Raw genomic sequence first — 15,914 nt, 5'->3', positions numbered from 1 at the left:
CCAATAGGACCACAGGGGTTAAGTGACTCTGGACCAAGGCCCTAGGGAGAAGTGGGGTTCCTGGGGGACCCCGTCCTCTCCAGGCCACAACATGGCTTCCTTCCATAGCGGATTCACTGTAAGAGTGTTTGTACTGCTGGTATTCATGCTGGGGACAGGCCTTGTGTTTCTTTTTCCCCAAATTTTTCATTTATTTTTATTTTGCAGCCTGTGCAAAAACTGAGATCGGGCAGGCCAACCAGGGCCTCTGCCAATCAGTAATGTCTCAACGTGCCTCTCTCCCTTCTTCCTTGCATTGATTTTCTGGGACTGGACACTGGAAGGCCCCTTCAGGGATCAGGGGTGGGGCATAGTGATGGGAATTCATGGCTGGCTCCCGCCTTGGCATGAAGGAGGCACAGGAGAATAGCGCTGTGGTGGTTTCAGACTTCTGGGCTGGTTCTGGGCAAGATTTGGGTCAAGGTCTCAGAGAGGGAGGGCACAGTGGCCTAGGGAGTTGCATTCAGTCACTTTACCAAGGACCAGGACCTGTGTGGGCCAGGTGGTGGGAGGCTGCCGTCTGCTGGGCTCCTGCCTTGGACTTTCCATTCGGCTGGGCCACCTGGGACCACTGGAGACCCTGACTGCAGCCATGTGCCTCTCCCCAGGGGACAGCCTTCCTGATGGGGTCCTATTGGGCTTCATTGCTGGTGAAGCTGTGACTTGCTTTAGGGGAGGGGACTCCTGCCCAGTTGACCTGTGTGTCAGCGTAGGACATGCCACTTCCATTGTACAGAGGGGCTGGCGTTTTCACGGTCCCACGCTTTCAAGCTAGTCCTTTCAAGTCCCAGTTGCAAGGCCTCTTATATACCCATTGACGACCTCAGGCTCGCGCTTCCTCACTGCTGGTTCCCAAAGCAGGTTCCTTGGAACCCCTACTCATACGCTCTTGGAACAGGCAGAGTTGGCTGATGCTGGTAGCTCCCTTGGCCCATGGGAGCTCTGAGGAGTTCTGAGAAGTGTGACCCCCTCAACTTGACTAAGAGAGGTTTGACCATGAGGGTCTTGCTATGGCAGGGGCCAGTTCATGGTGCTGGTGGGAGCCCCTTGCCCTGGCCTCGGCCCCCACCCCTCTGAGAAGTCCTATCTCGCTGGGTAGGCCACACATCTTCCCCGTGGGGCCTGGCCCTGCAGGGACTTGATCTATCTCGCTTTGCATCTGGCCTTATCCTTCACTTTGTAGAATGGGGATAGGGAGCCTCCAAGCAGGGTGTTGGATCACCAACTCACAAGTTGTTAAATACAGTTTCCTAAGCCCAGGCCTGGGTGTCAGATCTTGGGCAGCTGGCAGTCTTGGCTCCTCAGGCTTCTGGGATTCTGGGACCACACCCACCCATCCCCACCTGGTCCTGTATGTGTATTGATCAATACCTTCATCTTTGCTGCAATCATCTCAATGGGTTCTCCCATGCATGTGGGGAAACTGAGACACACAGCGGTTAAGTGAGTCCCGGGTGACCCAGCTAGGGGCCAAGGGTTGGCTCGTACCCTGACCTTGAAGCCCCTGCCTTTGGACCACTGGAACCCTACCCAGTGAGTGAGGCAGGTTCCTCTTCTCCCATCCCTTCTGATCCCCTTATGATGCATTTGTTCTTTTGCAGAGCACCATGCTACACTACCCGTGGTGGAACACCCAATATCCAGTCTTCTCCAGTGAAAGCCAGTAAGTGCCACAGCCCGGGTCTCATTCCATAACCACATCTCCGTCAGGGGCTTCCCTCTGCCTTCCTGTTCCATAGTCAAGAATTAAACAAAACTAGAACTCGTAGCTGGAGGACTTCAACCTCCTGCCAAGTGGGCTATGGATCTGGTCTTGGCTGCTTAGAAGCAGTTGAGATCAACCAGCTATGCTTTGTCTTAGTGAGAACCCACCAGGGAAAAGGGCAGAGGTAGTGGGGATAAGCCAGGGAAGGACAACAGGTGGGGAGGGTGAGAAACTTTGGGAGCAAAAAGAACCAGGCATGCATCTTCTTCCAGAGGGCAACAGGAGCTGGGTTTTGTAGGACAAATAGGGGTTTGCAGGGGAGCATGCCTGGAAGCAGGCCAAGGAATGGCGGGATGCCAAAGCCTCGAGGCATATGTAGCTGGACCCTCTTTTTCTGGGACATGGATGCTTGGACCCCTCCTCTGAGCTGAGTTTCTGAGAGACCAGAGTTCTTCCTGTTGGTGGGTGGCCCCACTCGGGTTCTGCACTCAAAGTGGGGAGGACAGTGCCCCTACCACACCTGACAGCTCACCTTCTTTCCTGTCTCTCTCCAGCCCTTATATGAACGTTGTGGGCCAATCCTGCACAGACACCAGCTACAGCCCCATGGCCGCCACCCCCAGCTTCCTGCCAAAGAGTGACTTTCCTCAGGTAGGAGACTCAAGTTCAAGCAGCCCCTGAAGCCCTCAGTGGCCCAGTGCCTACCCACGGGATCCCTGCTCCATCTCAGGTCGGCGCCAACCACCGCTCCTGAGCCACGCGCCATGTGGAAATATAGCTTATTTGGGGGAATAACAATGCGCCTTAGCCCTGCCAGCCCCACTGTTCTGTCTGGCAGAGCAGTTTCATCACAGTAGAGAGCTGGGTCAGAGGTCATGTAACGGAGGATGGGGCTGTCCCCATCTCTCCTTTGCTCACCTCCCGTGTATGGGTGATGGGGCCGCCTTTTAGAGCTCCTGATTTGCTTTCCCCAAACCTCGGAGCCTTCTTCCTTCTCCTGGCGTAGGCCCTGTGTTCACCTGAGTGTCTGGGGAGGATCCTCCATCCCTCTGCCCCCAGGCAAGAGCGGTGCCCATCAGGTGCAAACACCACAGTGAGTGTCTGTGTCCTCAAACCTAGCGGCCTTTTGAGAACATGACACACCAGTCGAAGGAAGATAACGTTTGATTTATTCTCTTGGGGGACATGGGGCAGCTCAGCTCCCAAGGAATCCTGCCTCCCTGCCCTCACCATCAGGATTTTTGCATAGCGTCCCATCTCTTCATGGCAGCTCTGGAAAACAGCTCCATGGAGATGATTCTCGGGAAGAAGCCCACCCTCGGTCTAATGCTGGCACCTTTGCTCGAACCTGATTACCTGGGACCACCGAGGCCTTGGCACTGCATTTCCCTGGGAAACTTCAAATGCTCCCTGAACCTGTTCTTTGTGGCATATGGTTTGGGAACCACAGGTGTGAGGGTGCTGAGGCCAATCAGGGAGGGAGGGGGCAGCAGCCGCTCAGCTCCCAGCCTCAGTCTCCCCCTGTGAAGTGGGGGATGCGAGGACAGGCTGTGGAGGGATGTAGCATAAATCAGTCAGTTAAAACCCACTGGACTTGCTTGGATCCAGGCAGGCCATTTATCCGGCTTGCACCCACTGGCGCCAAGGCTTCAGCAGGACGGGGCAGAGAGCTGGACCAGGGGAGGAGGGTGGTGGTCTGTACTGTGATAACCAGTGTCCCCCCCTCAAATCCACATCCACCTGGATCCTCAAAATGGGTCCTTCTTTGGAACTAGGTCTTTGTAGGAGTAATTAGCTGAAAGTGGAACTGAGAGGATGCTAGCTATCTCAGCCGGCCCTAAACCCAGCTAGTCCTTAGAAGAGGAGACACAGAGGACAAAAGCATGTGACCACAGAGGCAGAGACTGGACCATGTGGCCAGAGCCAAGGACACCGGGAGTAGGAGAGGCGGGAGGGACCCTCCTCCACGGCTGTAGGAGCAAGTGTCTGCTCTTTTTTTTTCTTCTTTTTTTATTCTTTAAATATATATTTTTATTGATTTCAGAGAGGAAGGGAGTAGGAGAAATAGAAACATCAATGATGAGAGAATCATTGATTGGCTGCCTCCTGCAGGCCCACTACTGGGGACCGAGCCCACAACCCAGGCATGTGCCCTTGATTGGAACTGAATCTGGGACCCTTTAGTCCGCAGGCTGACGCTCTGTCCACAGCCAAACCAGCTAGAGAAAGTGTCTGTTCTTTTTGGTGATCCTTGTAGCCACCCAGGAAAAGATGAGGCTGGGCCTCATGGAGATGGGAGCACAGGGCTTACCTGCCCCTCGGGGCCTGCGGAGGAAATTTGAGCCCCCAAGTGTCCCAGGATAGAGGCCGTGATGACAGAGATGAGAGGCCCTCTGGACATGGCCCTCCAATCTTTCCAGGTGGGTTCGAAGTTTCTTCCTTCAACTCTGGAGCATGAGGACACCCTGGGCCTCCAGTTTAGCAGGTGCCATTGCACAACCTTGGGAGGTGCCATTGTCCAGTGGGTTCAACCTCTCAGGGTGCTCTGGCTGTCAGCTCAAGACCCTCCCCCATTTTCTGCATCTCTGCATGTTGGCTTGTCCTCCAGAGCTGGTGACCTTCTCAGAACTCTGATTAAGTTCCTCTCCATTTGTCTCGGACATGACTCCATATCCAGACTAGTTATTTCCTGATGCTGTTTCCCCATTTGGGGCATCACCTGACATGTGAAGGAGGAAACTGAGGCATGGGGTGTGCAGAGTCCACGGCCCTTGGAAGCCTCCCAACCCTTGTGGCCACCCACCGGGCCTTACTCCCCCATCTCTCTAATGCACTCAGCTCCCACCACCTCCCCTGCTCTGCCAAGAAACAGCGCGGATTCTCAGCCTAGAACCCCTCGGGACACCACAGCCGCCTTTCCTAGCACTCAGAGGTCATGTAGCCATCCCACACATGTTTATTGAGCGCCTGCTGAACACATGGCACCCTGTCCCCCCTCCAGTCTCCTTGTTAGGGCACCTTGGACCCAGTTCTCCATTTTAAAGCAGCAGAACTGCCCTGGCAGTTGCTTGGAGCATCGTCCAGTGCACCAAAAGATTGCGTGTTTGATTCCTGGTCAGGGCACATACCCGGGTTGCAGATTCCCCGATTGGAGTGGGTACAGGAGGCAACTGATCATGGGAGGAAACCAATCAGTGTTTCTCACATCAATGTTTCTGTCTCTCTCTATTTCTCTCCCTTCCTGTCTCTAAAATCAAAAAAAAACACCAACACCAAAACAAACTAACAAAAAACACCATATCACCCAGCCAGCATGGTGGCTTAGTGGTTGAGCGTTGACCTATGAACCAGGAGGGTTTCGGGCTCAATCCCCGGCAGGGGGCTTGCAGGAAGCAGCTGATCCATGTTTCTCTCTCATCATTGTTGTTTCTTTCTCTCTCCCTCTCCCTTCTTCTCTGAAATCAGTAAAAAAATATTAAATATATATGTATTTTAAAAAATAACAAACACCAGATCCTTGGGTGAGGATTTAAATGAATAAATAAGGAAAGCAGACCCTTCCTCCAACAAAATCTTACCCCAGTGCCGAGTGTTGGATCATACAAACATGAAATCAGAGTTTGCTCGGGGTAAGGGGTCCTGAGCCCTGTTGGTCAGCCTCCTGTACCTCCCACATGACCCCCATGATCCCCAGGCCTGTGATCCGGGCCAGGAAGAAGTCCAGACGGAGCCTAGTATTCAAAGCCCTTTATAGCCCACCAAAGCACCTCTGCTCCTGATCCAGACTGTGACATCAGAGTAGTGGCTGGCTTGGAGACAGCTCCAAAGATGTCCCAATCCTGGTCCTGGGACTGTGGACATGTCTCCTCATATGGCAGAGGGACTTTGCAGATGAGATTAAGTCAAGGATCCTGACATAGGATTGAGCCTGGGTTACCCAAGGGGCCCAGGACCCTCCCTTCTGAGGTACCTGGACCTCTGTCTGGGCCCCTGGAGGAAGCTTAGTGCTGGAAAGCTTCTCTGTGTTTGTCCCCTGGCCAAGCCAAGGGCTCCTTAGACCCTTCGGACCCTCTGACACTCAGCTCTCATGCGCGCACGCTCGCGCTCTCTCTCTCTCTCTCTCTCTTTTTTTTTTTTTTAATATTTTGAAATTGAATTGGTTTTTAGGGAGAGAGAAAGAGAAACATCAATATGAAAGCAAAACATCGATCCGATGCCTCCTGTGTGCCCATACTAAGGATTGAGCCCTGACAGGAAATTGAACTGGCAGTCTTTTGGTGCATGGGATGACCCCCAACCAACTGAGCAACAATGGCAGGGCAGACACCTGGCCTCTAAAACCCTTTTATACAGTTTGTTTAAGGGATCTGGGGGGGAGCCTGAAAGAAAGAATGCATTTCACTGAGTGGGTGTATTAGAATACAGCCCCAAAGATGTCCCCATCCTGGTCCCTGCACCTGTGGATATTACTTTACAGCTGGGATTAAGTCTAGGACCCTGAGATGGAGACAACCCTGAATTCCCCATAGGACCCAGTGTCCTTATAGGGTCCTCATAAGAGGGTCAGAGTCAGAGATGGAAGAGGCTGGGCTGCTGGCTGTGAAGATGGAGGAAGGGGCTAGAAAGAATTCTCTCCTGAGCTTCCAGAAGGACCAGCTCTGCCCACACTTGTGTTTAGATTCATGAGTTACATGTCGTACTCTTTTTTTTTTTCTTTTTTTTCAGGTAATCTTTTTTAAAATTTTTGTTTTGTTTAAAGTATTACATATAGTAGTACCATTTACCTTCCCCCAATCTCCCCTATCCCCTGTCACTAGCCCTCATCCCACCCCCACCCCCAGTGTCTTGTGTCCATTGGTTGTGCTTATATGCATGCATACAAGTCCTTTGGTTGATCTCTTTCCCCCTTCCCCAACACTCCCCAGCCTTCCTGCTGTAATTTGACAGTCTGTTCGGTGCTTTACTGCCTTTGTATCTATCTTTTTGTTCATCAGGTTATAATGTTCTTTATTTTCCATAAATAAGTGAGATCTTGTGGTATTTTTATTTCATTGCCTGGCTTATTTCACTTAACAATGCTCTCCAGGTCCATCCATGCTGCAAATGGTAAGAATTCCTCCTTTTTTATAGTATTCCATTGTGTAGATGTACCACGGTTTTCTAATCCACTCATCTGCGGATGGGCATTTAGGCTGTTTCCAAATCTCAGCTATTGTAAATTGTGCTGCTATGAACACAGGGGTGCGTATATCCTTTCTGATTGGAGTTTCTGATTTCTTGGGATATATTCCTAGAAGTGGGATTACTGGGTCAAATAGGAGTTCCATTTTTAGTTTTTTGAGGACACTCCATACTGTTGTCCACAGTGGCTGCACCAGTCTACATTCCCACCAGCAGTGCACGAGGGTTCCTTTTTCTCCACATCCTCGCCAGCACATATGACAGTGCTTGATTTGTTGATGATTGCCATTCTGACAGATGTGAGGTGGCACTGCATTGTTGTTTTGATTTGCATCTCTTGGATAATTAGTGACTTTGAGCATGTTTTTATATCCATGTCGAACTCTCGATCTCTAGAACCATAAGGTAATAAACTTGTGTTGTTTTAAGCTAGGAAGTTTGTGGTAATGTATTACAGCAGTGAAAGGAAACTGATACACCATGCAAAGCTCTCCTGTGGCCCATGGCACACTCGAGAAATGTTCCCCACTGTTGTATAAGTCAGAGGAATTGGAATGGGAGACCTAGAGGGGGAATTGGGGGTGAAGAGTGAATATAAACCCATGTGCCTTCCTAGTAACTAAACTTAATTCCCAAGTTTCCTGGCAGCCAAAGCAAAAAGAGCAAGGTGAACTGTGTGACTCCTGTTACCTCCAAGGAGAAAGCTTCTTCCACTTTCCCTTTGGGCACAGAGCAATTCCCCCGGGGCCAGCACTCTGCCCGCACCTCCACAGGGAATGCGTGCAGCCTGTGGTTCTCCAGCCTGTGGTTCTGCAGCCTGTGGTTGGCCTCGGCCTGGCTTTGCTGTCTGAGGTCTTTGCTCTTCTCTTGTCTCCTGGCATGGAATCCCAGGGGTATTGGGTCCCTCCCTTGATTCTGAACAGGAGCCAATCCAGGCCCAGGAACACTGGGGGCAGGTCGGTCATGCCTCTGTGGGCCTCCACTTCACAGATGCCAGGGTCCTCCAGCCCGGGGGATTCTGCAGTTCACAAGCCTCTCGGAGGTAGCTGTGGTGGGTGTGGTCCCCCATCACCCTTCCTTGTCCTGCCCACAAGGTGTAAGCTCTGACACCTTTTTTTTTTTTTTTTAATGTTTTCACGACAAAACAAATCTTTTTTTTAATTTATTTTTTTAATATATTTTATTGATTTTTCACAGAGAGGAAGAGAGAGGGATAGAGAGTTAGAAACATCGACGAGAGAGAATCATCGACCAGCTGCCTCCTGAACATCCTCTACCGGGGATATGCCCGCAACCAAGGTACATGCCCTTCACCGGAATCGAACCCGGGACCTTTCAGTCCGCAGGCTGACGCTCTATCCACTGAGCCAAACCGGTGCTGGCACGACAAAACAAATCTTAAAAGTATTTTATATTTACAGAAAAGTTGCAAGAACAGTACTGAAAATTCCTGGCCACCCTTATTCACCTAGCTTCTGTGCATGTATGTCATCATCCTGTATAACCTTGGCCCATGTGTCACAGAGCAGAAATGAGCTTGATTCAGTGCTGGTGACAGACTCGAGTGCCAGGTGGACACAGGCCTCTGAAGAGTTTGCCTGGGGGCCTCTTGCTGAGACGGGGGCTCTGTGCTTATGGCAGGGGTCCCACAGATGAGACGCTGTGTCCTCCTCAATGCTTCGTCTCTGAGACCCTGGTACTGATGCATCTCATTGCCAGTGGTATTGACCTTGACCCCTGTTGGGGCAGCCTCTACCAGGTCCCTCCGCTGCCCTCTGTCAGGCTGCTACTTGTCCCTCATCCTGTGAGAGACACACAAGGCCGTGCCAGTATCCTGGTCCCTTGTGGTGGGGGTGGGAATGACCTTGTGATCTGTCGGGAGTTGTTGGCTACAGCAATTGTAACCGTGGTGTCGATCTAACAGATTGTTTTCTTCCCTGCTATGATAGCTGGCTTCTGTAGGGACAGCCGCCCCCTCCCCTTAGCTATTCATTCATTTATTCATTCACTTATATCATTGTGGGCTCTGATCAGGAGTGTCTGCTCAGGATTTCCTGTATCCCTCTGTGTCCCCATTGGAGCACTTCCTCCCTTGTAGCCACTCAGGCTGGCCCAGGCTCATGCTGGGTCTTCCCTGCCTTGGCCCTTGTATCACCCCCCTCCCAGAGGAAGGGCCTCCTGTCCTTCCAGCTCCTGTTGGAATGAAGCCACACAGGCCCCACGTCCCTGGTGGGTGACCTGAACAGCTCAAGGGGCCCCACATAAGGTCTCACATCGGGGTGTGCTGAGGACTCTGGGATGTGAACATGCAGCTTTTCTTTCGTCTTATTTATTTACTTACTTACTTATTTATTTATTTTTATTGATTTCAGAGAGGGAGGAAGAGGGAGAGAAAAATAGAAACATCAATGATGAAAGAGAATCATTGGTTGGCTGCCTCTTGCCCACCCCCCACTGGGGATCCAGCCTGAAAGCTGGGCATGTGCCCTGACCAGAATCGAACCTTGACCTCCTTGTTCATAGGTTTGAAGCTTAATCACTGAGCCACGCCAGCCAGGCTATTTTTAAATTGAGATACAATTTGCATATCATACGATTCAGTGGCTTTTAGTACACTCATTGTGTTGTGCACCCATTACCTCTGACTTCTATCAGAACACTCCATCACCACAAAAAGAGACCCCGTCCCCATCAGCAGTCATCTCCCCATTCCCATCCCCTAGCCCCTGACAGCCTCAAATCCACTTCCTGGATGTGCCTGTTCTGGACATGTCACACAAATGGAATCACACTGCGTAGCCTTTGTGTCTGGCTTCTCTCACTGAGCTTCATGTTTTCAGTGTTCTTCCATGTAGGCAGTGTCAGCACTTCACTCCTTTGCATGGCTGGCTAATATTTTACTTGTGAATGGACCACGTTGTGTTTATCTGTTCATCCATTGGTGACCATTTGAGCTGTGTCTACCTTTTGGCTGTTGTGAATCCTGCTGCTGTGAACGTCGTGTACAGGCCTTTGTGTGGACATGTGTTCCAGATGTAGCTGAATCTAATTGGGGGTGATATCTGGGGACATGTCAGAAATGGGTTGGGGGTGAGAGACTTGGATGGAGTTCCATCCCCCTGCCGTCCCACATGCTCATTTTCTGGAGTCGGTGCTGCCCAGGCATCTCCTCCCAAGACCACCTGGACCTTGGCCAGGCTCTAGAGACGGCTCTTTCCCACATGCTGAACACACACACACACACACACACACACACACACACACAGGAAGCATTGCATTTCAGGGCTTCTGGGAAGCCAAGATGAGGTCACGGCTCAGAAAAGTACTTCGAAAACTCTCGGCAGCTCCCTATTTGGGGAGGGGCGAGTGGCCTCAACTGATTGGCAAATGGATTTCATGGGATCAGAGGTCCTGGCTTATAGCGTGTTCTTAGCAGTTACCAGCATTGGCAGAAAGAGAGTGTGGGTTTCTTCCCATCGGAGCCTGTGGGTTTACCCCTCCAAGGTCCGTGCTGAGGACCAGGACCTGTGGGAGCCGGAGCGTGGTATCTCCAGAGGGTCTCTGTGGAAGTCCGGGCTCCCAGACACCAGGGAAAAGGAAGTGAGGGAGGTTTGGGAGTTCAGGGGCTGTCCCACAGGTCCTTAGCGGGTCCAGCTCCTCTTGGCTGCACTGTGGAAAGAGGTCAGGGGTGGTGTGCTGGTGAGGCGATTGGACCCACATCAGGCAGCCATCCCTTTGATGGGCTGACAGAGCAGAGCTTTCTTGAGGGCTGTAGGAGTGAGTTTCCTGGGCTACCCCACCAAAGTACCACAAACCTGGCAGCTTAAAACCATAGAGACTTACACCTTCCCATTTCTGGGGCCAGATGTCTGAGATCAAGGTGTTGCAGGGCTACCTTCCCCGCTGAGGCTTCAGAAAAGGGTCCTTCCGCCTCTCCCAGCTTCTGGGGGCTGCAGGCATCCTGGGCTTGCGGTTGCATCATGGTAGTGTCTCTTCTGTCTTCATGTTGCCTCTCCCTGTGTGTCTGTGTCCAGATTTCCCTATTCTTGTAAGTCTTTGCATTAGGGTCACCTTAATCCAGTGTGACCCCATTTACCTAATGACATCTGCAAAGACCCTGTTTCCAGTAAGGACCAGTTCTTAGGTTAGGACTCAAACCTGTCATTTGGGGGGACACAATTGAGCCCTCAACTGGAATATTCTGGCATTGAGCTGTGCTGCTCACTCGCCAGCCTCAACTGAACTCACTGTAACTCGGGGACAGACAGGCCATCTGTGGCCCAGTTATATGGTCGCCCCAGTTATGTGGTTGCCCGAGCACTTGAGTGTGTGTAAAGAAACTGGTGGGATAGGTGGAGAAGGTAAGGAGTGAGACCAGAAAAAACAGATGGGGGCTGGGGGATTCTCAGGAAACCTGGGGCAGTTGGGCCACGCCTACCCTTCTGTACTCAGCCACATGATGGAGGGTCAACCTAGGGACCACTAGCTGGGCAACCCCACAGCTCAGAGAGACACCAGACAGGAACCAGCCACACTCATGGGGCTGGATCCATGGCCATCCATGTCCTTGAGCATGGCTGGCACCCAGGTCACACGTTTCACCTTCACCAGGACCTCTGCTCTGACCTGACTCAGTCCCCCCCCCCTCCTCATGCCCCTTTCCAGTCCCATCCAAGACCCACAGCCCGTGGTGGCCAGGGTGGCAGGGCCATTGGCAGGCCAGACTTGGGGTGTGTGAGGTGGGCAGGAGCCCAGTGGATGATCATTTCCCTAGACAAGGGCCCTTCCTTGTCCTGGGACCCAGCCACACGTTGGGCTTCCCTGTCTCCTTCAGGTCACCTCTGCCAGGTAGTAAGCCATCTGGTGATGAGATAATGAGAGACAGAGGTTATAAACTTCGCTAGCGCTGAAACGGGTTTGGTTCAGTGGACGAGTGTCGGTCTGTGGACTGAAAGGTCCCAGGTTCGATTCCGGTCAAGGGTATGTACATTGGTTGCGGGCGCATCCCCTGTGTGTGTGTGGGGGGGGGTGTAGGAGGCAGCTGGTAGGTGATTCTCTCTCATCGATGTTTCTAGCTGTCTATCCCTCTCCCTTCCTCTCTGTGAAAAATCAATAAAATGTGTTTTTAAAAAACAAAAAAACTCTGCTAGCAACTTGACAAATTTTATGCCTATTAAACCTAGTAATAAAAAGTTCGGTGTTTTTTAATTTTTTCTATTTTTTACTATTATGTTTTCCTTTCATTACAGATTAGAAGAAATTCTGTTTAAAATTGAGCCAGAATTCACATACCTTAAAACTTACCTTTTAAAAAAAACACACAAACTTATCCTTTTAAAGTATATTTACAAAGTTTGTGCAACTATCACCTCTCTTTTTTAATGTAAATATATTTTTATTGATTTCAGAGAGGAAGGGAGAGGGAGAGAGAGAGATAGAACATCAATAATGAGAGAGAATTATTGCTTAGCTGCCTCTTGTACACCCAGGCATATACCCTGACCAGTAATCAAACTGTGACTTCCTGGTTCATAGGTTGACACTCAACCACTGAGCCACAATGGCAGGCCCATCACCGCTCTTGTTCTAGAACATTTCTTCACCTGAAAAAGAAGCCTCACCCCCTTAGCAGTCACCCCCATCACCTCCCTCAGCTCCAAACAACCACTAATCCACTTTCTGTTCCCGCGGATGTGCCTGTCCTGGGCATTTCACATAAATGGAGTCACACTTTGTCTGGCTTCTCTCACTGAGCACCGTTTTTTCAAGGTCCAGTCGAAGTTGTAGCAAGTGTCAGTGCTTTCCTCTTTTGTTCTTTCAATTGATTTTAAAGAGAAAGGAAAGGTAAGAGGGAGAGAGGAATGTCCATTTGAGAGAGAAACACGGATTGGTTGCCTTCTGCATACAACCCAACCGGGAATTGAACCCACAACATGAGTATGTGCCTTAAACCGGGAATCAAACTTGCCACCTTTTGGTGTGTGGGACAACAGCCAGCTAAGACACACCAACCAGGCACTTTACTCCTTTTCACGGCTGAGTAATATCGCAGTGTGTGATTGGATCACATTCATCTGTGGCTAGACATTTGGGTTGTTTCCAGCTTGTGGCTGTTGTGACTCTGGCCTCAGTGGATGTGTGTACAGGTTTCTGTTGGCATGCTTTTTTGGATGGACACCTAGCAGTGGCATTGCAGGGTCATGTGACTGTGATCTTTGGAGGAACTGGGCACTGTTTTACAGAGAGACGCTTATTGCACGTTCTCACCAGTTTGTCGGAAGTTCCGACTCTTCTGCGTCTCACCAGCACTTATCTCTGTTGTTTGAGCTTCACAGTCCCTTGGATGTGCCGTGTATCTCGTCTCACTTGTGACCCCCTGTTGCCTGTGGTGTTGAGTATCTTTTCATGAACTTATTGCCATATGTACACTTTCCTCCCACCCATGGCAGCCAGGGCCTGGTGGGTATCCCACAACTTGCTCTGTTGTTGGGGTCTGTGTTGCCCTCTGGCTGTATGGGGAGACAGGATAGGGGCTGCTATGGGGCCTCATTGGACTGCAGGGTTGGACTCCGTGACTGTTCATTCTCCCCGACTCGGTGGGAGGCCCAGGGTCCCTCTTCTCAGCCGTGAGGAGTGATCTGAACAGTCATTCCCACTGGGTGGGTATCTGTGCCTAGGCTCTCGGCCCACAGGGTATGATGGTTTTGCATACCCTGCCCACCAGCCCTTCCTGGTCCTACTCCTGTGCTGCACTGAGGGAGGCAGGGGGCATGGGGAGGAATGGAGCTTCAGGGGCAGGCAGAGCCCTAGGCAAGGCTGGAGGGTAAGGAGCAGGGTGGGCCTGGCTGAGGAGCTGGTGTGCTGGGCCTGGGAGGGTGTGGGAGGATATGTAAGAGTGGGACGGACCTGTCTCCTCCCCGTGTTCTGGGGGCTTATGCCCCTTAGGATCACTGCTGTGGGCATCTCAGGGGCAGCAGAGGGTCCCTACCAGGCCCAACTGTCAAGGGGAGGAGGCCAGGTAGAACAGAACCCAGTACACCACCAGTCTGTGAAAACTGAGGCAGAATGGGGAGGGTCTGCCTGGGCATCTCAGCTGTGCGCCATCCCCCCCGCCCCCCTCAACATCTCATCTGAACCCTGAGTGCCTGCAGAGGAGCCTGGCCACCGTGGACGGGGCACCCGGGACCAGCAGGGTGCAACCTGGCGGGCTGGTGCATTGTTGTCAGCGTCTGTGGCTAGATTCCGCCCTGTACAGTAATTGTCCCTGCACTGCCAGTAATCGCCCTGACTTACCAGGCAGGCATCATTTCCTGAAAGTCAGCGGGCCTTAGGGGAAGTAGGCGCTGGTGGTGACTAAACCCACATGCAAATGCAGCTGGGCTGAGGGCTGAGAGCGGAGCCGTCCGCCGGCCCAGCCCAGCACCAAGGTCATGAGGGAGTGCTCCTTCCAGGGGACCCACCGGTGGCCAAGCCATGTCCCAGCTGCAGTTCTGGCTGCAGTTGGCAGCACTCAACAAGGTAACCCTCCCGCTTTGCCTCGGGGTTCAATCGTCCCCCTCCCACCTGGCAGGCAGGTCAGGCCACTGAGAGGACTGACTGGACCCACCAGGCCCGGGGTGTCCCCTTCCTCCTGGTCCTCCTGGCTCACGCTGGCTTTTTTTTGGCAGGGACAGTGAATCTGCAGGAGTTTTCTGAGAACCTGGGGCCGGGGTGAGGGGAGGGGCCGGGGAGGCGCTGCAAAATGAAAGTGCTTGCGGCCAGCGGGGGAGGTGGGAGGGGCTGTGTCTGTGTGCCTGCTCTGATCTGGGTGTCCCTGGCGCTGGACCTGGAGAGTTTCCTGGGCTCTGGGATGTCCTGGGGCAGTCATCAGAGCCTCTGCCAGGATTGGGTGTGACTGGACAGGTGGGAATGCGTCTAACTCCTCCTCTCCCCGAGACCCAGGCAAGTGGTTAGCCCCTGGTGGGGTGGGGGCAGGGGGAGGCAGTGAAAGAACCCATTTGAAGATAATTTCTGGGGTCTGAGCAGTCGTAGCCCTCCTGGAGGACGTCCATCCTGTCCCATCCAGCTGGACTGAGAGGAGGGTAACTGTCTGGGCAGCTCTTCATCTGATCCAGGGGATCCCCAAAATGCTGCAGATATGGTTACCACAGCAAATGATCCCATACTCTCTTGGGTAACCAGCCGTTCCCTCCGCATTCAGGGGCTGCAGCAGGAAGAGCAGTCTGGGGTCTGGGAAGCAGGTGTTCCAGGTGGGGACCCAGGGAGGGCGGCTCTGGGTGTGAGTGGTCTTGGGGTTCTGCTGGTGGCTGCTGGGAATCAGGTTCCCGCACAAGCTGGTGGGCAGGCAGCCAACCAGGGAGAGGTCCTTTCTCACCCCCATTCAGCTGCCCACCCTGCACAGGGAGTGGAGCTGGGGGGACCCTGGAGGCCTTACCTCCCCCTGACCTGTGGTGATCCACATGAGGCCCCTCTTCACTTGCCCGAGAATCCACAAACCCCCACATTGCTAGCTGTTCATCTGGGCATCTGGAGGTAGTGACCACAGAGTGGGGCAAAAGTACCCACTTAACATGATATTTTAAAAACAATTTTAGATTTACAGCATTATGACGGATGGTATATATTCCAGTGTGCCCTGCCCAGTCCCCCTGCCTACACCTGATGTCACTGCAGTACCTTTGTCACAGCTAATGAGCCAGGACTGAGTCATCATTAATAACCAAAGTCTGTATTTACTAGATTTTCTTAGTTTCCCCTGATGGCCTCTCCCTGCCCCAGGACCCCATCAGGATCCCCTGTGATACTCAATCATCACTTCCCCTCAGCCCCTGCCCCCCACCCCCACCTAACTGAGTCGGTTTCTCCTCTTTCCTATGTGGGTGCCCTGGGCTGTGTGTCCTACAGGATGTCCCCCGTCAGGGTTTTCTGGCATCTTTCTCATGTTTGCACTGAGGGACATCCCTACTCATTTGTCACATCAGGGTTCCCG

At 52.3% G+C, this 15,914-nt stretch overlaps 1 protein-coding gene across 11 annotated transcripts in view; it reads left to right on the top strand.

The window, feature by feature from the left end:
* SBNO2 (strawberry notch homolog 2) overlaps positions 1–15,914 on the top strand; it is a 53,340-nt gene that overhangs the window by 17,692 nt on the left and 19,734 nt on the right. For 8 of the 11 annotated variants that reach the window (XR_006740713.1, XM_045576742.1, XM_045576740.1 and 5 more), the window contains 2 exons: positions 1,641–1,702; positions 2,299–2,395. The exons of 1 other annotated variant lie outside the window; for it this stretch is intronic. Coding sequence is in view for 9 of the 10 variants with exons in the window: in XM_045576742.1 (XP_045432698.1) it covers positions 1,641–1,702; positions 2,299–2,395 (159 nt within the window). In the remaining variant the exon portion in view is untranslated. Of the gene's footprint in view, positions 1–1,640; positions 1,703–2,298; positions 2,396–14,274; positions 14,444–15,914 lie in introns of those variants that run through there. 2 more of the 11 variants (XM_045576746.1, XM_045576747.1) reach the window with 2 other exon arrangements.

The sequence above is a fragment of the Pipistrellus kuhlii genome, unplaced genomic scaffold (assembly GCF_014108245.1).
Source record: "Pipistrellus kuhlii isolate mPipKuh1 unplaced genomic scaffold, mPipKuh1.p scaffold_m20_p_8, whole genome shotgun sequence".
In the NCBI taxonomy this organism is placed as follows: Eukaryota; Metazoa; Chordata; class Mammalia; order Chiroptera; family Vespertilionidae; genus Pipistrellus; species Pipistrellus kuhlii.
Note: the sequence above shows the minus strand (reverse complement) of the source record. Positions and strands in the feature narration are given on the sequence as shown.